Consider the following 26,881-nt stretch of genomic DNA (forward strand, 5'->3'; position numbering starts at 1 on the left):
GTTCCTGCTTTGTTTGGCTAAATACTAATTTTTCTCCAAAATTTTAGTCGAATACTTTATTTAATTGTTTTCAGTTAACTTTATCTTTAGATTTAGCACATGCAATTTCTCTTCATGAGTGCCACACAAATCTAGTTGGACACTCTCGTGCAGTAGTGAGGGAGCATCTTTAGGATGAAGTATTAACCCAGGTATGTCAGATGTTGTAAAAGTCCCATGGTACCACCTTGAAGAAGAGCAAGGAAATCATCTCTAGTGTCTTTGCCAATATTTTGTCCCTTCATCAATGTTATTAAACAGATTATCTGGACATTATTGCAATACCAATTGTGAGAGTTTATTGTTTACAAATTGGCTGTCACGCTTCCTACTTTATAACTTTCATTGGTTGTAAACATCTTGGGATGCCCTGAGATCGTGAACAATACCTATAGTCCCCATTATAAGTGGACTATAGGCAATGTTGATACTGAAGCTCAGCTAGCTGAATATGTAATAGTTACAGGATGAAAGGACTTATAAAAAAAAATTGCTTTCTGTTAAGAATCTAATTCAGTAATTGTGGCCCCACCTGCTTTGCTGATACGCTATCCAAATGTTAACTATGAACCATGGTTTGTGACTGAGGAGATGCCCATTTCCTCCTATTAAATTTCATATGGCTTGTACCTAACCTGCATGTTTGGCCCCCTGGCAACTCTACATATTGTTTTCACTCCTGTAAACACAGTACAATATCAGAAAATTGACAGAATTTTCCAAAAGACTTTCTGTTTTACACCCACTTTGCACTTGCAATGATGACTTGTAACCGGATCGTGACATCACTGTTGCATGTGCTCAGTTAAGGGTATGTATGAAATTATATACAGAGAATTCAGAATTCTTTTCAAGTTACAATTTTGCCTGCGCTGCACCTATGTTAATGTTTTCAAAAGCCACATGAAGAAAGCATATAATTGCTTATATAAAGATAATTTTTCCTGAATTTAAATCTGTAAAATCGATGTAAAAGATAAATTATACACTAAAAAAGGCACTTGCACCAAATCCGATGATCTGGAAATGTTAACACTGATGTTTCTAAATGTTAAAACTTACTTGTTTCTGTGTACTTTTTTCTTTTTCTTCCCTCTATCCAGTTTTTGCACAACCAATTATTAGCAAGGCCAAGCCTGAACTGTTAAAATCCCATTTCATCCCTACCATGGAAAAGTTAAAGAAAAGGTCAAAAAAAGTCGTGGCTGAGGAGGATCAGTTGCGCATGGAGGGCAAGGGTGATGTCGTGGAGAGTGAATTACTAATTCGAGATGAGTTTTCTGTTCTCTGCCGTGATCTGTATGCTTTGTATCCACTGCTGATTCGCTATGTGGACAATAACAGGTAAATTTACCATCATTTGGGGCAAGCTTAATCCCTTGTGATGGGAATGATAAAAAAAAGTGAAACATATGATCCAAGTCACCGACTGATAGGGTGGGGAGTACAGAAACTAAACAGCTATCAAAAGGCTGATCTATCATTTAAATATGTAATTAGATTTTACCCTGCATTTTATATTAAGCACCCATGGGCCAAGTTTCTGCAGGGTTGAGAAGCCCAGCAACTGAAAGATGAAGAGAATGGTTGGATTCCAGTTAATGCCCTTTCAACACTACATAAGAGCAGTGGTAATTCGTGCAGCACAGTTCAAATCCGTGGAGTCCACCTCCTGCACAATATGGGAAGTCAGGGAAATTCCAGTGTCCATGGCAACAACATGCACAGGAAGTGTATCCAGATACAGCTACAGTCCAACTGCATTATGGAGCTGGAGCTGTGAAAGGATTCACTATATAGGAACAGGAGAGTAGAGCAGATGAATGCATGGCTGAAGCTATGGTGCAGAAGGGAAGAATATAGATTCATAGACAGAGAGATACAGCACAAAGACAGGCCCTTCAGCCCATGGAATCCACACCAACATGAAGCACCCATTTGTACATTAATCCTACAATAACCCATTTTATTCTCCCATCAAATCCCTGCCTCTCCCTCAAATTCCACCACTCATCTACACACTAGAGACAATTTATAGTGGTCAATTAACTTACCAACCTGCTTACCAACTCTTTGGGATATGGGAAGAAATCAGAGCAACTTGAGGAAATCCATGTTGTAATAAGGAAAATGTGCAAATTCCATATGGACAGCACCAGAGTCATAGAGTCATACAGCACAGAAACAGGCCCTTCAGCCCCACTGCTCCATGCTGACCAAGTTTCCCATTTGCCCACATTTGGCTCATATCCCTCTAAATCTTTCCTTTCCGTGTACCTTCCAAGCGCCTTTTAAATGTCGTTAATGTAAGATAAGATTTCTTTATTACTCACGTGTACATCGAAACACACAGTGAAATGCATCTTTTGCATTGAGTGTTCGGGGGGCAGCCCGCAAATGTCGCCACGCTTCCGGTGCCAACATAGCATGCCCACAGCTTCCTAACCTGTACGCCTTTGGAATGTGAGAGGAAACCGGAGTACTTGGAGGAAACCCACGCAGGCACGGGGAGAATGTACAAACTCCTTACAGACTGTGGCCAGATTTGAACCTGGGTCGCTGGCTCCGTAAAGCATTACGCTAACCTCTACGTTACCTTGGCTGCCTCAGTCACTTCCTCTGGCAGCTCATTCCATACACAGACCACTCTCTGGGTGAAGAAGTTGCTCCTCAGGTTCCTATTATATCTCCCCCCGTTCACAAGCATATGTCCTCTAGTTCTTGATAGCCCAACCCTGGGAAAAAGACTGGGTACATTGACCCTATCTGTGCCCCTCAGGATCTTATACATCTCTCACCCCTCATTCCCCTACACTCCATTGAATAAAGTCCCAATCTGCTCAACCTCCCTCCATAACTCAGTCCCTCAAGTCCCGGCAACATCCTTGTAACTCTCCTCTGCACTATTCCCAGTTTAGCAGCATCAGAGGTCAGGATTGAACCCAGATCACTGGAGCTATGAGGCTGTGGCTCTACTCACTGAGCCACCCAGTGTCTCTGTGCCTGAGATACTGGAACTGTTTCTGGGGAAAGGAGAGCCTGTACAACAACCAAACAATGACACAGCAGACTCTGCAGATACTGGAATCTGGAGCAACACACACAAAATGCTGGGGGATCTCAGCAGGTCAGGCAGCATCTATGGAGAGAAATAAATAGTCGACATGTTGAGTCAGGACTGATATCCTTGCAGATGTGCTGCAGGGAGGGTTTACAGCAGAATGTTAGGACGATAGGAACATAAGAAAGTAGGAGCAGGTGTAGGCCACTTGGCCCCTTAAGTCTATCTTATCATTCAATATGATCATCTCTGACCTAGCCCAAGCCTCATTTCTCACTCTCTGCCAGTTGCCCAGAGCTCTGACCTCTAGATCTTGCAAAAAAAATTATCTTCTTCATTTTTAAATACCCCCTACAATTTAGTCTCCACAGCTCTCTGGGGTATAGAATTACAAAAATTTACCACCCTCTGGGAGAAGTTGTTCCTATACACCAGAGTTGTAAATGCACCAAAGGATCTCATATTTTTTGATAAGAACCCCCCTCATTCTTCAAAACTCCAAAGAATACAGATCTAATTTCTTTAGCCACCCATGATAGGACAGCCCTCACAGCTGAGGAGTTAGCCTGGTGTATCTCTTTTGCACCGCCTTTCAATGCCAGTGTCCCCTTTCTTAAATAAGGGAACAAAATGAACCAGCTGCACTCTGGGGGACATAATGGAGGGCTCCTCCACTCAGTCTATATGGATAGAACTCAAAAATAAGAAAAGTGTAATCAGTCTGATGGAATTACACTACAAACCCGGACGTTGAGGAACAGAAATGCAAGCAAATTAGGGAAAGGTGTAAAAACAATGGGGTTGTTCAACCTCCCTAGTAAAGGCTGGGGCCTCCTTACTGCAAGAGGTTTAGACGGGACAGAATTTGTTAGGTGCATCCAGGAGGGCTTCGTAAATCAGTATGTACTGTAGATAGTCCAACAGGAGGAGGGGCTGTACTGGACCTGGTTTTGGATAATGATCCTGACCAGATGTCTGACCTTTCATTGGGAGAACATTTAGAGAACAGTGACGACAGTTCCTTAAGTTTTAGGATAGCTATAGGTAAGGATAAGTCTGGACCTTGCAGGAGAGTATTAAATTGGAGCAGGGCAAATTACGAGAGTATTTGGCATTTACTAGGGAGGGTTAATTGGGAACAGCTGTTTTTGGGCAAGTCCGCATCTGACATGGGGAGGTTGTTTAAAGACCAACTGAACAGAGTACAGGACAGGTATGTTCCAGTAAGAAGGAAGAACAAAGATGGCAAGGTAAGGGAACACTGGATTTCAAGAGAGGTGGTGAATTTAGTCAAGAAGCAAAAGGAAGCGTATCTAAGCTTTAGGAAGCTAAAATCAAATGGAGCCCTTGAGGATTATAAAGAAGTTAGAAGAGGATAATGAGATTAGTGTGGAGCGTGCTAATATGCTGGGGCATTTTGAGATAAGGAAGGAGTGTTGGTCTCTTAAAGAACATTAAGGTAGATAAGTCCTCAGAGCCTGATAGGCTATACCCCAGGTTATTGAGGGAGGCAAGAGTTGAGATTGCTGGGGCCTTGACCAAGATCCTCATGCCCTCTCTAGTCACAGGCGAGGTCCCAGAGGACTGGCGAGTAGCGAATGTTATTCCATTATTCAAGAAGGAAAATAGGGATAATCTTCAAAATTATAGACTGATGAGTCTTACGTCAGTGATAGGGAAGCTATTGGAGAGGATTCTTAGGTATAGGATTTATGAGTATTTGGAAAACCATAGTCTGATTAGGGACAGTCAGCATGGCTTTGTGCAGGACAGGTCATGTCTTAAGAACTTGATTGAGTTTTTCAAGGAGGAGGCGAAGGTGCTTGATGAAGGTAGAGCTGTGGATGTTGTATACATGGATTTTAGCAAGGCGTTTGACAAGATGGGAGGCTCATCCAAAAGATTAAGATGCATGGGATCCACGGTAACTTTGCCGTTTGGATTCAGAATTGGCTTGCCCATAGAAGACAGAGGGTAGTAGTCAATGGGACTTATTCTGGCTGAAGGTCTGTGACTAGTGGTGTTCCACAGGGATCTGTACTTGGATCTCTGCAATTTGTGATGTATATAAATGACCTGGATGAAAATGTAGATTGGTGAGTTAGTAAATACACAGACATTACAAAGATTGGTAGCATTGTGGACAGTGTAGAAGATTGCCAAAGGATACAGTGGGACATCGATCAGTCGTAGATATGGGTGGAGAAATGACAGATAGAGTTTAATCCAGCCAAAGTGAAGTTTTGCACTTTGGGAGATCAAATGTAAAGGGACAGTATACAGTTAATGGCAAAACCCTTAAAAGTGTTGATCCACAGAGGGATCTTGGAGTCCTAGTCCATAGCTCCTTGAAAGTGGCTTGCACCGGTTGATGGGGTGTAAAGAAGGCTTATGGCACTCTTGCTTTATTAGTTGAGGCACTGAGTTCAAGAGTCGGGAAGTTATGTTGCAGCTTCATAAAACTCTAGTTTGGCCACATCTGGAGTATTGCATTCAATTCTGGTTGCCTCATTATAGGAAGGTTGTGGAGGCTTTGCAGAGGGTGCAGAAGAAGTTTACCAGGACGCTGCCTGGATTAGAGGGCATGTGCTAGAAGGAGAGGTTGGACAAACTAGGATTGTTTTCTCTGGAGCAACAGTGGCTGATGGGAGACCTGATGGAACTTTTAAAGATTATGAGAGGCATAGAATAGAGAGCCGGTATCTTTTACCAGGGTCAAAATGTCTAATACTAGAGGGCACGCATTTAAGGCGTGAGGGGGTTAAGTTCAAAGGAGATGTGCGGGGCAAGTATTTTTTACACAGAGAGTGGTGGGTGCCTGGAATACGCTCCCAGGGTTGGTAGTGCATGCAAATACAATAGAGGCGTTGAAGAGGCTCTTAGATAGGTACATGAATCTGCAGAGAATGGAGGGATACAGACATTGTGTAGGCAGAAGGGACTACTTTAGTTAGGCATTTAATTATTGGATTAATTAGTTTGGCACAATATCCACAGTGATCTCACTATCCTCTACGTCCTTTTCCTTGGTAAATACTGATGCAAAGTACGTATTGGAATGCCTTAGGGTTCTCTATAATCCTATTTGCCAAGGACTTTTCACAGCCCCTCCTGGCTCTCCTAATTCCCTTCTTGAGTTTTTTTTTCTAGCTTCTTTATAATCCTCAAGGGGTCCATTTGATCTTAGTTTCTTAAACCTTACATACGTTTCCTTTTTCTTCTTGACTAAATTCACCACCACTCTTGACATTCAAGGTTCCCTTATCTTGCCATCCCTGTCCTTACTTCTTATTGAAACATATCTGTGTTGTACTCTGTGCATTTGGTCTTTAAACACCCTCCATATGTCAGATGTGGACTTGCCCAAAATCAGCTGTTCCCAATCAACTCACTAGTTCCTGCCTAATGCTCTTGTAACTTACCCTGCTCCAATTCAGTACTCTTCTACAGGATCCATACATATCCTTATCTATAGCTATCTTAAAACATAAGGAGTTGTGTTCACTGTTCTCCCATTGAAAGGTCAGTCTCCTGGCCTTTCCCAACACCAGGTCCAGTATGGCCCCTCCTCTTGTTGGATTATCTACATACTGATTTAAGAAACATTCCTGGATATACCTAACAAATTCTGCCCAGTCTAAACCTCTTGCACTAAGGAGGTTCCAGTGTATATTGGGGAATGTTGGAGGAACAATTTTGACCAACACCATTAATGATTCCCTTGATGGAATTTCAGTGTTAACACACGTTGTGGAATTTAGCTGGATAAAAGGTCATTTAGCACAATAATAATCATCAAGTGATCCCCCCAGATTTATTAAGTAATCATTTACATTTGCTGCCAGAAAAAGGTCATTTTAGAACATGGAAGAGTACAGCACAGTATGGACCCTTCCATAGAACCATAGAACCATACAGCACAAAACAGGCCCTTCAGCCCACCATGTTGTGCCATCCATCAAACCACCCTCACACTACCTAACCCCTTCCTCCCGCATATCCCCCCATCCCACACTCCTCCATATGCCTATCCAACAAGCTCTTGAACCTGTTCAATGTATCTGCCTCCACCACCACCCCAGGAAGTGAATTCCATGCACCAACCACTCTCTGGATGAAAAACCTCCCCCTGACATCTCCCCTGAACCTCCCACCCATAACCTTAAAGCCATGACCTCTTGTCCTGAGCATTGGTGCCCTGGGAAGGAGGCGCTGACTGTCTACTCTATCTATTCCTCTCAGTATTTTATATACCTCTATCATGTCTCCTCTCATCCTCCTCCTTTCCAGTGAATAAAGCCCTAGCACCTTAAGCCTCTCCTCATATTCAATACTCTCCAATCCAGGCAGCATCCTGGTAAATCTCCTCTGCACCCTCTCCAATGCCTCCACATTCTTCCTATAATGAGACGACCAGAACTGAACACAGTACTCCAAGTGTGGTCTAACTAGAGTTTTGTAAAGCTGCATCATCACCTCACGGCTCTTAAACTCAATCCCGCAACTTATGAAAGCCAACATCCCATTGGCCTTCTTAACTGCTCTTTCCACGTGTGAGGCAACTTTCAATGAACTGTGAATATGAACCCCCAGATCCCTCTGCTCCTCCACACTGCCAAGTACCTTGCCATTCACCCAGTACTCTGCCCTGGAGTTTGTCCTTCCAAAGTGTACCACCTCACACTTCTCTGGATTGAACTCCATCTGCCACCTCTGAGCCCAGCTCTGCATCCTATCAATATCCCTCTGTAAGCTCCGACAGCCCTTCACACTACCCACAACACCGCCTATCTTAGTGTCGTCTGCAAACTTACTAACCCAGCCCTCCACCCCCTCATCTAAGTCATCTATAAATATCACAAAAAGTAGAGGTCCCAGAACCGATCCCTGCGGGACATCACTAGTCACTGCCTTCCAATCTGAGGGCACTCCTTCCACCACAACCCTCTGCTTTCTACATGCAAGCCAATTCCTAATCCACACAGTCAAGCTTCCTTGGATCCCTTGGCCTCTGACCTTCTGAAGAAGCCTACCATGAGGAACCTTATCAAATGCCTTACTAAAATCCATGTAAACCACATCCACCGCACTGCCCTCATCAATCTTCCTGGTCACATCCTCAAAGAACTCTATCAGGCTTGTGAGGCAAGATCTTCCCTTCACAAAGCCATGCTGGCTGTCCCTAATCAGTCCATGATTCTCAAGGTGTTCATAAATCCTATCCCTTAGAATCCTTTCTAACAGCTTACCCACCACAGACGTGAGACTCACCGGTCTATAATTCCCTGGCCTATCCCTATTACCTTTTTTGAACAAAGGGACAACGTTCGCAACCCTCCAATCCTCCGGCACCACCCCCGTGGACAACGAGGACTCAAAGATCCTTACCAGCGGTTCAACAATCTCCTCCCTAGCTTCTCGAAGCAGCCTGGGAAAAATCCCGTCAGGCCCCGGAGATTTATCTGTCTTAATATTATTAAACAACTTCAACACATCCTCTCTCTTGATATCTACAACCTCGAGAACATTACCCCTACCTGCACTCCCTTCCGCATCATCAAGACCCCTCTCCCTGGTGAATACTGAAGAGAAGTACTCATTGAGAACTTCTCCCACTTCCGCCGCCTCCAGGCAAATTCTCCCACCTTTGTCCTTAATCGGACCTACCCTTACCCTAGCCATCCTCCTACCCTTCACGTACTTGAAAAAGGCCTTGGGATTTTCCTTAACCCTACTAGCCAAAGCCTTTTCATGTCCCCTTCTAGCTCTCCTCAGCCCTTTCTTAAGTTCCTTCCTTGCTACCCTATATTCCTCACGGGCCCTGTCTGAATCTTGCTGCTTATACCTCACGTATGCTACCTTCTTCTCCCTAACAAGTCGTTCCACCTCTCTCGTCACCCACGGTTCCTTCACCCTGCCATTCCTTCTCTGCCTCACCGGGACATATTTATCCCTAACATCCTGCATAAGATCCCTGAACATCGACCACATCTCCATGGTACATTTTCCTTCAAAAAGGACATCCCAATTTACACTCCCAAGTTCTCTCCTTATAGTCTCATAGTTCGCCCTTCCCCAATTGAAAAACCTCTTGTCCTCTCTGCACCTGTCCCCGTCCATGACAATTTTAAAGGTTATGGAGCAATGGTCACTGTCCCCCAAATGCTCACCCACCAATAGATCCTTCACCTGTCCCAGTTCATTTCCTAAAACTAGATCTAACATGGCATTCCCTCTAGTCAGCCCGTCAACATACTGCGTCAGGAATCCCTCCTGGACAAATTTAACAAATTCCGTCCCATCTAAACCTTTGGCACTAAGCAGGTTCCAGTCTATATTTGGGAAGTTGAAGTCTCCCATTATAACAACCCTGTTATTTCTGCTTCTCTCCAAACACTGCCTGCCAATCTGCTCCTCTATATCTCTACTGCTACCGGGGGGCCTATAGAATACTCCTAGTAGAGTAACTACTCCTTTCTTGTTCCTTAATTCCACCCATACGGACTCTAGAGATGATCCTTCTACAACATCCATCTTTTCCACAGCCGTAACAGTGTCCCTGACCAGTATCGCCACCCCTCCTCCTCTTCTCCCCCCTTCCCTATCCCTCTGAAAACACCGAAAACCAGGAATATTCAATATCCACTCCTCTCCTATCAGCCACGTCTCAGTAATAGCCACGATATCATGGTCCCCCATACTTATCCAAGCCCTCAGTTCATCCCCCTTATTCCTGACACTTCTTGCATTTAAGTAAACACACTTCAGTCCATCTACCTTACTACTTTTATAGCCTGTATTCTGCTTCTCCTTCCCCAAAGCCTCTCTACCTGTTTGATCTAACTTTTCCCCATTCCCTTCTTCCTCTGACCTACTCCTCCGGTTCCCTTCCCCCTCACAAACTAGTTTAAACCCTCCCGAACCACCCTGGCAAATCTCGCCACAAGGATATTGGCCCCCTTCTGGTTCAGGTGTAACCCGTCCTCTCTGCATAGGTCCCACCTTCCCGAGAAGAGATCCCAATGATCCAGAAATCTAAAACCCTCCCTCCTGCACCAGCTTCTCAGCCACGCATTTATCCCCACCTCCTCCTATTCCTCCTATTCACTATCACATGGCACTGGCAGCAATCCCGAGATTGCTACCCTTGAGGTCCTGTTCCTCAATTTTCTGCCTAGCTCCCTGAACTCACTCTTCAGGACCTCATCCCCCTTCCTACCTATGTCGTTGGTGCCAATATGGTCCACAACTTCTGGCTGCTCTCCCTCCCACTCAAGAATTCTGTGGACCCGATCAGTGACATGCCGGACTCTGGCACCTGGGAGGCAACATACCATCCGGGATTCATCCTTCGATTGACGATGTTGTGCCAACGTATATAAACGTACTTCATGAGCAATCTAACCCCTACTCCACGATCGTCTACTGACGCAGTGTGAGTGGAAGTCAGAAACAGGAAGGGAGCAGTCACTCTTTTGGGAATATTCTATGGGCCCTAATAGCCACCGGGACACTGAGGAGCAGATAAATAGGCAGATTTTGGAAAAGTGCAAAAATAACAAGGTTGGTGTCACGGATGATTTCAACTTCTCAAATATTGATTGGTACCTCCTTAGTACAAAAGATTTGGATGGGGCAGATTTTGTTAGGTGTGTCCAGGAAGGATTTCTGACACAGTATGTGGACAGGCCAACTAGAGGAGAGGCCATTCTGGATCTGGTACTAGGCAATGAACCTGGTCAGGTGACTATCGGTGGGCGAGCATTTCGGAGACAGTGACCTTTAGCATTGCCATGGATAAAAGTACGAGCAGATGATATGGGAAAGGTTTTAATTGGGGGAGAGCTAATTATGCTGGTATTAGGCAGGAACTTGGGAGTGTAAATTGGGAACAGATGCTCTCAGGGAAATGCACAACAGAAATGTGGAGGCTGTTTAGGGAACACTTGCATGAGGTTCTGGATAGGTTTGTCCCACTGAGACATGGAAAGGATGGCAGGGTAAAGGAACCATGGTTGACCAGAGAGAGGTGAAACATTTAGTCAAGAGGAAGAAGGAAGCATAGTTAAGGTTTAGGAAGAAAAATCAGGCAGGGCTCTTGAGAATTATAAGGTAGCCAGGAAGGAGCTTAAGAAGGGACTTAGGAGAACTGGAAGGGGACATGAGAAGATCTTGATGAGTAGAATTAAGGAAAACCCCAAGGCATTCGACATGTGCATGAAGAACAGGAGGATGACTAGAGTGAGGGTAGGACTGCTCAGGGATAAAGGGGGAAAGATGTGCCTAGAGGTGGAGGATGTAGGGGAGGTCCTCAATGAATACTTCACTTCAGTGTTCACCAGGGAGAGGGACTTTGATAAATGTGAGGTCAGTGTAGAACAGGCTAATGTGCTGGAGAACGTTGAGGTTAAGAAAGAGATAGTGTTGAAGCTTCTGAAAAACATTAGGATAGATAAGTCTCTGGGGCCAGACAGGATATATCCCAGGTTACTACAGGAAGCAAGGGAAGAGATTTCTGGGGCATTGATGATGATATTTGCATCCTCCCTGGCTATGGGAGTGGTGCTAGAGGATTGTAGGATGGCAGATGTTGTTCCCTTGTTCAAGAAAGGTAATAGGAATAATCCTGGGAATTATAGACCAGTGAGTCTTACGTAGAAGTCATTTTATTTTACAGATTAATACAGAATTAATGAATTTGAATTAATAGTATGATTTTGAAGCAGAACCTTTACTTAGTGCTGATTTCTTCATTTTGTACAGAAGTTTTCTCCCTGTGTAATAGTTCAATATTTAATTATCACTATCAGATAGTTTATTATCCATGTTTTCTTTCTATTTTACTTATTTTCACAGAGCCAAGTGGCTAACAGAACCAAACCCTGATGCCGAAGAGCTTTTCAGAATGGTGGGAGACATCTTCATCCTGTGGTCAAAGTCACACGTACGTTTCACTATTTTCAGCAACTGGTATCAAAGTAGGAGGCTCCCCGCTTTGTTAGTTCCTTCATTGTTTTTGTTTTACCTTGTTATTTCCATGCAACTTAATTCTGGGATAAAGGTAACATAAACGTAAGTTGGAAGGGGGATGAGGTCCTGAAAAGTGAGTTTAGGGAGCTAGGCAGAAGGCTGAAGAACAGGACCTCAAGGGTAGCGATCTTGGGATTGCTGCCAGTGCCACATTATAGTGAAGGGAGGAATAGAAGGAGATGGCAGATAAATGAGTGGCTGAGAAGTTGGTGCAGGAGGAAGGGTTTTAGATTTTTGGATCATTGGGATCTCTTCAGGAGAAGGTGGGACCTGTACAGAGAGGACGGGTTACACCCGAACCTGAGTGGGGCCAATATCCTTGCAGCCAGGTTTGTTGGGGTGGTTCGGGAGGGTTTAAACTAGTTTGCGAGGGGGATGGGAACCGGAGGAGTAGGTCAGGGGAAGAAGGGGATGGGGAAAAGTCAGATCTGACAGGTAGAGAGGATTGGCGGAAGGAGAGTGTAAATTGGGCTGACATTTTTGAGGGGAAATGTACTATAGAGTTGTGGTCGATGTTCAGGGATCTCTTGCAGGATGTTAGGGATAAATTTGTCCCGGTGAGGCAGAGAAGGAATGGCAGGGTGAAGGAACCATGGGTGACAAGAGAGGTGGAACAACTAGTTAGGAAGAAGAAGGCAGTATACTTAAGGTGTAAGCAGCAAGGATCAGTCAGGGCTCATGAGGAATATAGAGTAGCAAGGAGGGAACTTAAGAAGAGGCTGAGGAGAGCAAGAAGGGGACATGAAAAGGCTTTGGTGAGTAGGGTTAAGGAGAATCCCAAGGCTTTTTACTCGTACATGAAGGGCAGAAGGATGGCTAGAGTAAAGGTAGGTCTGATTAAAGACAAAGGTGGGAAGATGTGCCTGGAAGCTGTGGAAGTGGGTGAGGTTCTCAATTAATGCTTCTCTTCAGTATTCACCAAGGAGAGGGGTCTTGATGACGCTGAGGACAGTGTTGGCAAGGGTAATGTTCCAGAGTATGTAGATATCAAGAGAGAGGATGTGTTGGAGCCGTTAGAAAATATTAGGACAGATAAGTCCCCGGGGCCTGACGGAATATTCCCCAGGCTGCTTCATGAGGCGAGGGAGGAGATTGCTGAACCATTGGCTCGGATCTTTGAGTCCTCGTTGTCCACAGGGATGGTACTGGAGGATTGGAGGGTGGCGAATGTTGTCCCCTTGTTCAAAACAGGTAGTAGGGATAGTCCAGGGAATTACAGACCAGTGAGCCTTATGTCTGTGGTGGGCAAGCTGTTGGAAAGGATTCTTAGAGATAGGATCTATGAGCATTTAGAGAATCATGGACTGATTAGGGACAGCCAGCATGGATTTGTGAAGGGAAGATTTTGCCTCACTAGCCTGATAAGGTTCTTTGAGGAGGTGACCAGGAAGATTGATGTCGTCTACATGGATTTTAGTAAGGCATTTGACAAAGTTCCAAATGGTAGGCTTTTTCAGAAGGTCAGAGGCCAAGGGATCCAGGGAGGCTTGGCTGTGTGGATTGAGAATTGGCTTGCCTGTAGAAGGCAGAGGGTTGCGGTGCAGGGAGTGCATCCGGATTGGAGGCCTGTGACTAGTGGTGTCCCGCAGGGATCGGTTCTGGGACCTCTACTTTTTGTGATATTTATTAATGACTTGGATGAGGTGGTGGAAGGGTGGGTTAGCAAGTTTGCAGATGACACAGAGATCGGTGGTGCTGTGGATAATGTGGAGGGCTGTCGAAGCTTACAGAGGGATATTGATAGGATGCAGAGCTGGGCTGACAAGTGGCAGATGGAGTTCAATCTGGAGAAGTGTGAGGTGGTACACTTTGGAAGGACAAACTCCAAGACGGAATACAAGGTAAATGGGAGGATTCTGGGCAGTGTAGAGGAGCGGAGGGATCTGGAGGTTCTTATCCACAGATCACTGAAAGTTGCCACACAGGTGGATAGGGTAGTTAAGAAAGCTGATGGGATGTTAGCTTTCATAAGTCATGGGATCGAGTTGAAGAGCCGCGAAGTAATGATGCAGCTTTACAAAACTCTGGTTAGACCACACTTGGAGTACTGTGTCCACTTCTGGTCGCCTCATTATAGGAAGGATGTGGAGGCGTTGGGAAGGGTGCAGAGGAGATTTACCAGGATGCTGCCTGGATTAGAGAGTATGGTTTATGACGAGAGACTAAGAGCGCTGGGGCTGTTCTCACTGGAGAGAAGGAGGATGAGGGGAGACATGATACAGGTATATAAAATATTAAGAGGAATAGATAGAGTGGACAGCCAGTGCCTCTTTCTCAGGGCACCAATGCTCAATACAAGAGGGCATGGCTTTAAAGTAATGGGTGGGAAGTTCAAGGGAGATATCAGAAGGAGGTTTTTCACCCAGAGAGTGATTGGTGCATGGAATGTGTTGCTGGGGGTGGTGGTGGAGGCTGATACGTTGGGCAAGTTCAAGAGATTGTTAGATAAGCATATAGAGGAATTTAAGATAGAGGGATATGTGGGAGCAAGGGGTTAGATCGTTTTAGGAGTGGATTGTAGGTCGGCACAACATGGTGGGCCAAAGGGCCTGTATTGTGCAGTATTGTTCTATGTTCTATAAAGGGGGTACTTTGTCCTGTGAAAATTACACTGAACTGAACTTGTAAAGTAGTTTTAAAAACTTCATCCAAAGTGTTCGAAACTACTGTTTAATACTTTTGCTGTCATTTTCAGCATCTGATATTCCATACATTGTATGGAAACTAAAATAGTATTTATGTGTGGCTGTTTCCAGGGCATCTTGGCAAGCTGGATCCAAAATTGGCTTGACAGTAGTCAACAGAGGGTGATGGTAGAGGGTTCGTTTTGTGATGCCTGTGACTAGTGGTGTCCTACATAGGATTTGTGCTGGGACTTTGTTGTTTGTAATATATGTGAATGACTTGGATGTGGGTGTGGGAGGCATGATTAGTAAGTCTGTGGATGACATGACGATTGGCAGAGTTGTTGATGGTGTAGAACGCAGTCTTAGGCTGCAGAGAGATATTGATGTCTTGGTGAAATGGACTGAAGAGTAGTAGATGGAGTTCAATCCAGACAAACGTGAGGGGAGTACCAATGGGTTTTGGGAGTACTGATGAGGTCAAGACGTACACCATGAATGGTGGGGTCTTAGGGAGTATTGCCAAACAGAAGTACAAGTCCATAGATCCTGGAAGGTGGCGACATGGGTGGAAACAAGGTTAGGAAGGCATATGGGATTCTGGCTTTCATTAGTCAGCGCTTTGAATACAGAAGTAGGGATTTTAAGCTCCAACTTTATCAAACCTTGGCCAGACCTCAGCTGGAGTACTGCGTGTGGTGTTGGTCACCAAGGTATAGGAAGGATGTGATAGCATTGAAGAGGGTGCTGAGGAGATTCACCAGGATGTTGCCCAAGATGGAGCAGTTCAGTTACGAAGAGAGACTGGGGAAGCTAGATTTGTTCTCCCTGGAGTGGAGAAGGTTAAGAGCAGAAATGATTGAGGTACCTAAAATTATGAGGGGTATAGATAGGGTAGACTGCAGGATACTTTTCCCCTTATCAGAGGCAGACAGAACAAGAGAACATAGACAGCATAAGGGGAAGAGATTTAAAAGGGATATAAGAAGGATTTTCTTCACCCAGAGAGCGGTGAGTGCATGGAATGCATTGCCAGAGAGAGTGGTTGAAGCTGAGTTGCTGACGGCATTTGAAACAACACTGGATCACCTAAGTTTAGGGGGCTATGGACCAAGTGCTGGAAGATGGGATTAATACGGAAGGGTGCCCACTGGTTCATGTGGATGAGTTAGGCTGAATGACCTGTGATTTTCCTAACTCTGTGCTGATGCAGGCCATAAACTACTGTCAGCTTTTGTTTAAGTGTACATCAACAAGCATTATGTAAAGCAAAATCAATTTGAAGTCAGTTTTGGAAGTGCACATTGCAGTATTCCCATCTAAATATGCACCTTTCTGCCCAGTGACATTTCACACAACCACATACTATAACGTGAGTGTTTCGAAGTTTGGGAAAACCACACAATTTTTCTGTGTATATGGCAGCAGAAAAGGTCTGTGAAGCTGGTCAGGTAAGAAATATTCCAGCAGCGCAGGTTTCCCTCCAACCTCCTCACATTCGAGCCATCCATACGTATCACAAAGCTCCCTCAGACTTCCCCCCCACCCCCCCCCCCCCCCATTCCTCCAACCATCCAATGCCAGACTCCCTTTGATTTTGTACCATTCATACAATAGTGCGAGGCTCCTTCTGGTTCCCCCGCCATCCAATGAGTGCCAGATGCCATATTTTCTTCCTTCTCAACCATCCTTTTCATTCCTTCCAGTTCCATCCCATCAACAACCAACTGTCCTCCATCACCCATCACTGCTGAGCTCTGATGTCCATCAAGCCCCTCCACTGCCACCATTACGTCTCCAGCCACACTGCAAGCCAAGTTGGGCTTGTGACTCCAGTCCTCAGACATGGTCCCAGGTGGCACATTTTTGATCTCAAAAGACCGCAATGCCCAGACACCCAGACCAGCTGAACTGCAGCAAGGTGCAGTAACTGAATCAGTCATTAGCATTTCTTTTAGGTACCCTGGAATATTTAGCCTTAATAGGTCAATTCCTACCTGTCCTTCCCCATTTTCAACATGGCTGTGTTTTTTATGGTCTTGCCTGGCTAGCAGATGACTTGGTTTCATAGCAACAGGAGTACTCAGTGTGCTTCACTCAACTAATTGACTTGCTGTTTGAAGAATTATAGTGTAGACTGACACATCAGGTTATTTGTGAGAAACACAAGTGGTGCAGCAAATAGAGATGCTGCCTCACAGCCCCAGAGACCCAGGTTCATTCTGTGTGGAGTTTGTACTTTCTCCCTGGGACCTCAAAAAGTTATCTACCTCCACTTTAAATGCTTCTAAAGATCTAGCCTCCATACCTTTCTGGGGGAGGGAATTTGAGAGATTCACTGACCTCTGCGAGAAGAAATGTCTGCTTAGCTCAGTTTTAAATGACAGGTCCCTTATCCAGAAACTATGTCCTCATGTTCAAGACTCTCGAGTGAGGAACTTGCATGTGACACTGTGACAGCGTGGGTTTCTTCCCACATCCCAAACACGTGCAGTTAGTTGGTTGATTGGTTAATTGGCCATTGTACTTTGTCCTTGGTGTGAATGAGTGGTAGCATCTGAGGAAGTTGATGAAAACACAGGGATTAATGTTGGGTTGTTTGACTTGACTCAGTGGGTTGAATGCTTGTTTGTGTGCTGTATATCTCCATGACTCTCTATAACTAATAGCAGAAAGAGAGAAATGCATGAATGCCCAATGGTGATAAGAGAGACAATTTTTCTGATAAGCTGAACTGGATTTATAATTTTGGAATTCTTGTGTGATGCTGCCATAAGTGAGTTTGGACATTGACTATATGCTGAAAATTCACCAGAAAATTTTCATTTATTACACTCAGAATTTCAAACGCGAGGAGCAGAACTTTGTGGTGCAGAATGAAATCAACAATATGTCATTTCTCACTGCGGACAGCAAAAGCAAGATGTCCAAGGTAAGATGCCAGCCCTAACCTGTAAGAGCCTTGTTTCCACAGCAGGGCTCCATTTGAAGACGATCCTTAATATTGTAACTTATTATCATGGATTCAGAATCGAGCTTGATATTACCAATTGTTTGAGATTTATAAGTAGCTTAAGAGAAGAAAATTCATGCCAGCTACTTTATTGGTGAAAGACTGCAAGCACTGCTCCATAAGAGTGAAAGGTAAGACAGGGACTCCTAGAAGTCAAAAGACATTGAGCATTTGATACAGTACTGGAAACGGGAGAGGTCCTTCAGGAGTAAAGAGAGTGTAGTGCTTAACAAAGGAATTTGGATACAGAGAGGGGCCATGATGTTTCACTGGCAGATGAGATTAAAGAAAATCCCAAAACATTATTGAGGCTCAAGGTAGGAATGAAGGAAACATAAATCAGATCAAGTCAGCTGGGATCAAGTCAATCCCTTGAGGAATATAAAGGATTACACTTGAGAAAATCAGGAGAACAAAATCATGAGATATGCTTGGCAGATAGGAGAATCCTTAACAATTCTATAAGTATATTAAGAGCAAAAGGGTGGGTAGGGAGAGAATAGGTTCACTTAAGGATCAGTGTGGTTATCTGTGTATGGAGTCACAGGAGATGGGCAAGGTCTTAAATGAATACTTCCCATCTGTATTTACCATAGTGAAGACTGGAAGGTGGGTAATGTTGTGCCTATATTTAAGAAAGGCTGCCAGGACAAGACAGGAAACGACAGGTTGGTGAGCCTAACATCAGTGGTGGGAAAGTTACTGGAGGGGATTCTGAGATTCGGGATCTATCTACATTTGGAAAGGCAAGGACTGATTAGGGATTTCATCCTGGCTTTGTGTGTGGGAAATCATGTCTCACTAACTTGCTCCAGTTATTTGAGGAGGTAACAAAGGACAATGATAAAGGCAGGGCAATGGATTTTGTCTATATGGACTTTAGTAAGGCATTACTAAAGTAGGGCATTACCATGGTAGGCTGGTCCAGAAGATTAAAGCACATGGGATCCAAGGCAAGATGGCTAATTGGATCCAAATTTGGCTTGGTGATCAGAAAAACATCCTTCCACCAATACCATCTGCCTCCTGATTTTCTGATTGGAAATCTGTGACTAATGGTGCACCTCGGATTTGTGATCTGGGGATCTTTGCTGTTTGTGATATGTATTAACAACTTGGGTGTGAATAGAAGGTATGATTAGCAAGTTTGTGGATGAGATGAAAATTGGTGGTGTTGTGGATAGTGAGGTAGGATGTCTAAGGCTCCAGCAGGATAGCGATCAGATGGAAAGTTGGGAGATGATGCAAGTTGATGCATTTTGGGAAGTCAGATTGAGGTAGGACATATGCAGTAAATGGTAGGGGACTAAGGAATGTTGATCAATCCCTACCTTTCAACACCTACTTCAATTCTGTTCATTAGAATTTTCTCCAACAATTTTCCTGCCACTGACATAAGGGTCACTAGCTGATAGTTATCTGGTTTATCCCTCCTTAAATGGAGGAACAAGCTTTCCTCTAATCTTCTGCTACTTCACCTGTGGCTAAAGAAGATGCAAAAATCTCCATCAAGGCCCCAGCAATCACCTCCCCTGTTCCCAAGAGCATTCTGGTATAGATCCCATCTGGCCCAGGGCATTTATTCACTATGCATTCCAAGACATCTAACTTCTCCACCTTCTTAACCCTGACATGCTCCACACCATAAACCTGCCCCTTCCTAAAGTCACTTCCCTCCATGTCCTTCTTGGGGAATACACATGAGATGTACTTTGACCACATCCCTTGGCTACACATATTGGTCTCCAAGAGTACCCACCTCTCCCTAGCTGCCCTCTTACTCCCAATGCACTCACAGAATGAGTTAGGATCCTCTTTAATCTTACCTGCCAAGGATATTTCTCTCCTTTTGCCCTCCTAATTTGACATGTCCCTGTTCACCCTCACCAATTTTTATAAATGCACCATAGAAAGCATCCTATCTGGATGCATCACGGCTTGGTATGGCAATTGCTCTGCCCAAGACCGCAAGAAACTGTAGAGAGCTGTGGACACAGCTCAGCACATCATGAAAACCAGCCTCCTCTCCGTGGACTCTGTCTACATCTCTCGCTGCCTCGGTAAAGCAGCCAGCGTAATCAAAGACCCCACCCACCCCGGACATTCTCTCTTCTCCCCCCTCCCATTAGGCAGGAGATACAAAAGCCTGAAAGCACATTAAGGCAAGCTTAAGGACAGCTTCTGTCCCACTGTAATAAGACTATTGAACAGACCTCTTGTACGATAAGATGGACTGTTGACCTCACAATCTACCTCATCATGGCCTTGCATCTTAATGTCTACCTGCACTGCATTTCCTCTGTAACTATAACACTTTATTCTGCATTCTGTTATTGTTTTCCCTTGTACTCCCTCAGTGTACTGATGTGATGAAATGATCTGTATGGATGGTTTGCAAAACAAGATTTCTCACTGTACCTTAGTACATGTGACAATAATAAATTACCAATTAATTTTACCTGTCATATGCTTCCATTTATTTCCTGATTAAACTCTCAATAACCTTTGTCATCCAAGATTCCCTCATGCTTCCATCTTTGCCTTTCACCATTACTGGAACATGATGGCCCTGAACTCTTGCCATATCTCCTTGAACAGACACCTTCTTGTCAAGTGTTCTTTCACCCACAAGCATCTGCTTATCAATCTACTTGCGCCAAATCCTCTCTTGCACTATTGAAATCAGCCTTCCTCGAATTTGGCACCTTAACTTGAGGACTAACCTTACTCCTTTTTGTAGCTACCTTGAAACTTACAGAATTGTGGTCACTGTTCCCAGGTGTTCCCCCACTGACACTTGCACCACCTGCCCTGTTTCATTTGCTAAGATGAGGTCCAGTGTAGCCTCCTCTCTGTCTCAAAAAACTATCTTGGAAGCACTTAACACATTTTGCCCCATCTTAATACTTTGCACTAGGGCAATCCCAGCCAATATTGGGAAAATTAAAATCCCCCACTACAATAACCCTATTGCTTTTACACCTTTGTGCGATTTTGCTTACATATCTGATGCTCAGGATGCAGTGTCTCAGTTATGAGAAGGACTGTGTGGGCTGAGTTTGTTTTTCTTGGAGCAGAGAAGGCTGAGGGGGGTCCTGACAGAGGTGTAAAAATTTATAACAGTCACAGATTGGGTAGACAGTAGTAAACGTCTCCCGTAGCAGAGGTGTCTGTAACCAGAGGGCATAGATTCATAGGGTATAAGTTAAAAGTGGATATAAGGTTTTTTTTATCCAGAGGCTGGTTGGAGTTTGGAAACCACTACCTGAAAGGCTGATGGAGGCAGAGACTTTCAGAGCATTGAAAAGGTATGTAGGTGAGCATTAGAGTCACGAAGACAGAGAAGGCTATGGACCAAATGCTGATAAATACGATCAGTACAGATGGGTACTTGATGGTCAGCATGGGCATGATGGGCTGAAGAGCCTGTTTCTGTACTGTTCGACTCTATGACACTGTAAAAGTTCACAGGAGGAATGTAACACAGCTGTAGAATAGACCACTATAAATTCTGACACCTTCTCACTCATCCTGCAGAGCATATTGTCTATGGCAACATGGCTATTAATGTATTCAGTCATGGGCCATGTTAGTGGATAGCCTTTGTCCACCTTTTGATTTGGATTGATGGCTCAAATATATATGGCACAGTTGACTGCCACAAAAAGAAGATGTTTCTGCCAAGATACCAGGCTCAATGCCTGTAGTAACACGATAGCTGGTTATTCATTTTGGATGCAGTACATTTCAGAGTTGACGTGCAATAGTCACTTGGCAATGTATATGCAATTAATGGCAACCTATAGCAAACCTTGAGAAGCCACGTGTTCACTCTACTTTGTGTTCTCTGGAGGGAGAAAGTGCAGTGTGTTCTCCATGAATGGAAGATATTCGGACATTCTTTGTGCAGAATGGGCAGTAGACTGGAGGGTGCTGCAGATATCTCCAGTTTTTGCCTCAAGGCAAACTAACTCCTTTTGAGTTCATCGTCATGGCCAACTTGACAAGCCTCAGTCAATGTGGTCACCTCACCATGCTCTGAGATTGCAGTTGTGGCTACACAAGTGGCTACTTTCAGCAAACATATTCTTACTTAAGAGCAGATATCTCACACATTTGCTGAGAAATTGGATTGCACAATGCTTGTTTTTTTCAGCACTCTACAATTCAATATCAATATTGATCATCTTGCGATGCAATCATGACCTTTATCAAAATGGAGCAAGGTTGGACCCACCCTACAACACCTCTCCTCTAAGCAACAACAGACACATATGCAGTGACATTCGTCATCATCACTGCACCTTTGACTTTTCCACCCTGCCTTCAACTGAAATTGGACCTCCTATGTTGGGAGTATGGCTGTCGTATGATGGCCACAAAAATGCAGGAAACACAAGCTGCTGAGATGGCTAATGAGTCAAGAACTAAAGGATCTCTTCAATGTATTGATCACAACATTGGATTACAACTATTCCAAGGGTCAAATTATTTTTGCTTGCATATCTACACCTCCACCTGGATCATTTGTATATTGTGTGACAGGAAGTTTCTAAAGTCTTTCTATACAAGTGTGCATGACTTCCACAGAAAAGGTAATGGTCTCTCGGCTCCTCTCGGCTCCTTTCAGCTTCTTGCAGGAGCATGGAAGTATTTGACTCTTTGCTCCTTGTAATCTGATACATTCAGGTAAGCAGACCTGACAGCACACTCCTCATCTCAGTCTGCATTTCTGTCAGCCTTGTTATGAATGTTTCCCAGTTGGGACTATTTTCTGGTTGTGTGGACCCTCCTCTGGTACAGTAGCCTGAAGACCCACACTCAACGTTTCAGGAACAGCTTCTTCCCCTCCGCCATCAGATTTCTGAATGGTCCATGAACCCATGAACACTGCCCTGTTATTCCTCTTTTGCACTATTTATTTATTTTTGTAACTTATAGTAAAACAACTAACAACTTATAGTAAAGCAACTAACTGATAACTGCTGCAAAACAACAAATTTCACAACATATGTCAGTGATAATAAACCTGATTCTGATTCTGAGATTCCTCACACCAGTTGGTAGACTGCAGACCATCTGTGTCCTGTGTATCTCCCTGTGACAAGTGTCCCTCTAATGTAATGTGTTTATCCCTACTGTGTCAGTCTCTGGAAGAAACAGGAGACTTTTTCTGAAACAAAAGTTAGTTGCATTTTTTTAAGCTGTGCCAAAACACCTTCTTGGTGATGCAAGTAGATGTCTACTGGAAATCAAGTTGAAGGAGTTGTAGCTGTCAAATGAAATATTGTTAGTGAATTTGGCTAGCACATTTCTTCGAACCTCGGTGCTCTCTGTCCATAAGGACAATGGTCTGCTCCAGCCTGCAATAAGCTCATGGCCTCTCCCTCTGTGCGTGCGCACACACACATAAATATCATCTGTAATATTCCTCATGGTCTAAGCCTGAATGGAGGAGATGAAAGTCATGAATAATCTTTTGATTAGCTTACCTTTGGATGCTTTCCCGATGTGCAGGATGGATGGGTAGAATCATAGTGGTGCAATAGGGTGTGATGTAGGAGAAATTGAGTTGTTTGGGTGGTATGGAAGTCTTATACAACCCGCTTTCTGTTTGTGTGAGTATCTGGATAAGTATGATTCTGTTAGGGCAGTACTGTAATGGTGAGCAACTCACTCTGATGTATCTTCTAGAAATGTTCCATGCTGTGGGGCTTCCCACCCAAGCTGCCACCTGACAGGCTGTTGTAACTGCGGTGTCAGGCTTCACCCACCCTCACCCCCAACTGAGCACCAGACATCTCTCCCGACATTTATCTCACTGCTAAGGACTTAAATGCCACCTTTATAAAAATTCTGGGAGCTAACTTTCTCTGTTTACCTTGATGCTTCTCTCTACTGTATGGTAGCTATTATATGGTTTCCGTGAGGAGAAGAATTTCAAAGGCTGACTCCCTTCTGTGATTGTTGCATTGCAAGTTATTGGCATCTACATTCAGTTGACCCTCATCCCATCAGGACCTATACAGGTCCCATTTTAGCACTCGCTCCTGGGTGTAAAACACCTAATATCTTCTCAGACTGGATTGTGGCCGACGTTTACCATTTTTATTGTGTGGGGCATATGTTGTGTGCCACTGCTAAATGCAGCCATATTGTAGCACATTGAAGATTGGTTCAGTCCAATTTCTAGGTATCTTTTCCATAAAAAATATGATGTAATTATTCGGAACAAACTGTGAAGTATAACAATGACTTTAGCAACAGGTTGCCTGCTCCTTTTGGTAAGTTTTTTCCTGTTATATTTGTCAGTTGGATATTTAATATGAAGCACAATGCTTTACACACTTCACAGGCATTCAGAAGATCAATAAACAAATTTTCTACTGGTCTGGGTTGAAAATCTCCCTAAAAAGTGTATAGTGTAAACATCATAATGTAAAATAAAAAAATCCGCAGATATTTAGAACTGAATGTATTAATAAAGGTTAAGTTCTGGTCGGGATTGGTTGATATCAATAATACTGGTCATAAATCCAGTTCTGCCTTCCTATAAAAGGTCATGTTGAGCAACTGTAAAATTCTCAGGGTTAGCACAGTGTGAGTTGAATAATCAAAGAATTATCAATACAACATAATCCAGATATCAGTTATAGCTGTTAAACGAAGTGTTTGAGTTCTTCGTGCTTGAGCTGTTTATATTTTTGTAGTTGGATGTTGAAACCTTTAATGAGCCTGTCTTGCATGGTTAAGTGGGCTCTATCAGGCTTGGATTTGTAAATATCTGATATTCAGTTTCTTATAGCCACACTATTTTAACAAGACTGCAAATGAAATATATTCACTTGGAATCTACTGAATTGACTGAAGACAGTTCCATAAAAAATATGTAATATTGCAGTACAAAATGTGAAATGTAACAATGACTTTAGCAGCAGGTTGGCTGCTCATTTTGGTAAGTTTTTTTCCTATTATACTTGCCAGTTGGAGATTTGGTACCATGCACAATACTTTACACACTTCACAGGCATTCAGAAGATCACCAAGTAACTTTTGTACTGGTCTGAGTTCAAAATCGATCTAAGATCACGATACAATATTTCTCTGTGCTATCATGGTTTGAAGGAACTCTTGAAGTCGGTTGTGCAACTTTTACTGGACTGTTGCACTGTAATCTCTCACTGGAGAATCACCTGTGTGGCATCTTTACAATAACTTAATTTTTAGAGATTAATTTATGTTGATTTTGAAACCTTGAATTTTATTTTAGCTTATTCATGGGATTTAGGTAATATGTGGAATTCACAAGTTCTAGATTGGTCTATTGTAAAAGCCTTTTCAGGTAAAAATATAGTGTTCCTATTTTTTCAGGTTGCTATTAATCAGATTAACTTTGTGTATCTCTGTACTTTCTTTAGGTTTGATAGATTGCCACATTTAACATCTCCTTTGCTGAAATTTGGTAATAAAAGTGAAATCTCTAATAATTTCCTAATTCCTTATCTTTTTTATGGCATATTGATATCTGCGGTCGTGTCTGCCTGAATAGGCTGGAGAGGATGGACAGGTCAGAGGGCATGATGATATAAATATGCATCCGCTGTGCAGCTAGCTTCGCACTGCTGATGGCATTTTCCCAGATTCTCCTGCTAAGGCCCTCTGAGTACCGTGCCGTTTCAGTTTCTATCACCAGGCTCATAGAATTGGGCATAATGTTTTATTTAATAATGAGATATATTACTAAGTTACTATCATGTAAAACAAATTTTAAAAATTATCTGGTAAAAATTTACTGAAGGAAAACAAAAATTTTTATATTAAACCACTAATTAAGCAACTTTCAGACTGGTGACAGAATAGACGGTGTGGCTTGGCTATACAATGTTAGGCTTAGCTATTAAATTCAGAGAGCCATCAGCCACTGGCAAGCAAGTTAAGAAGAGCTCTATAATGTCTTGAACGTTCTTCAGTGTTGTTTTGTATTTTCAGTGGTTTGAAGGGAAAGTGGAACCTGTAATGATAAACTTACAGGTGTTGATTATTGCCTTAATTGTCAATGCTACCATGTTGCTTTCAAGTGCTAGCAGAATCATGGTGATTTTCATGTCAGTTTTAACTTATTAATGTTCTCCTGGCGTATGTTTGGAATTTGAAATTACCATTAGTAACAAAAAAGTTACAAAATTAACAAAATATGAAAGGCACTTAAACATCAATTGTAGATTAATATAAAGATTGTTAATATATTTGCATTAATATTTTTGCCACTAGAATATGAAATGTAATCTAAACAAAGAGAATGACTGAGTTGCTAAAATACCTGAAAACCCATTTCAAGTAGTTCTGTTACATTTATGACTGCGTACCCCAAGGTCCAACTCTATGATTACATTATTAAAAAATATAGCAAATAACGTTTTAACCCAGCATAATTGCCTCTTAGGCCTGTTTGTCACTATGCCACATGCCTCACCAGCTTCAGATGTAACAACTATAACTCTCATTGCAATGCCAGAACTGAATGCCAGGGGGTGAAATGAGCACTGGCTGGGAGTCAGAACTTTTTCTTGCATTCCATATTTCTTCCTCCCCTTCTTTGTAGCACCGCTTTACTATGTAACTGTGTTAACTGCACTTAAGTACATTGGGGTGCAGACATTTAATGAGCATTAAATGTCCCAGTTCCATCAGCTTTGTGGCCTGTTCTTTCACTGAAGTATCGGAAGTGGTGATGTGTCTTCTGTATTAATAGAGTGATTATTTAACCAACTCACTAAGCTAACTTTCATCATTAACTTAGAGTACATGATGTTCTGAGATACTAATTTAAATGCTATTGTGTATTTAAAATGTATTGGTTCCAGGAGATTAATTTTCCCATCAGGTAGCCCATTTATAGGAGCTAACTGCGCCATAGTACACAATAGATAAACATCTACAAGTTTTGAACATCAATTTTGGTCTTCAAGAATTTTCAGAAGGTACTCCTGAAAATAGTTATGATTTTAATTGCCTGTTAATCTTTTGGATTATCATCAGACCTTTAATTATCTCAGTCTCAGTTGTTCCATATGTCGATCTTGCTCCATGCAGTATACAAGGGATTCATTTTTA

The 26,881-nt window shown here is 43.1% G+C and overlaps 1 protein-coding gene across 9 annotated transcripts in view; it reads left to right on the forward strand.

The window, feature by feature from the left end:
- The window catches only part of LOC127586448 (ryanodine receptor 1-like), a 625,703-nt gene that overhangs the window by 427,968 nt on the left and 170,854 nt on the right, over window positions 1-26,881 (forward strand). For all 9 annotated transcript variants that reach the window (XM_052044410.1, XM_052044408.1, XM_052044411.1 and 6 more), the window contains 3 exons: window positions 1,143-1,383; window positions 11,957-12,044; window positions 17,594-17,686. In XM_052044410.1, the coding sequence (XP_051900370.1) occupies window positions 1,143-1,383; window positions 11,957-12,044; window positions 17,594-17,686 (422 nt within the window). The remainder of the gene's footprint in view (window positions 1-1,142; window positions 1,384-11,956; window positions 12,045-17,593; window positions 17,687-26,881) is intronic.

The sequence above is a fragment of the Pristis pectinata genome, chromosome 35, assembly GCF_009764475.1.
Source record: "Pristis pectinata isolate sPriPec2 chromosome 35, sPriPec2.1.pri, whole genome shotgun sequence".
Lineage (NCBI taxonomy): Eukaryota > Metazoa > Chordata > Chondrichthyes > Rhinopristiformes > Pristidae > Pristis > Pristis pectinata.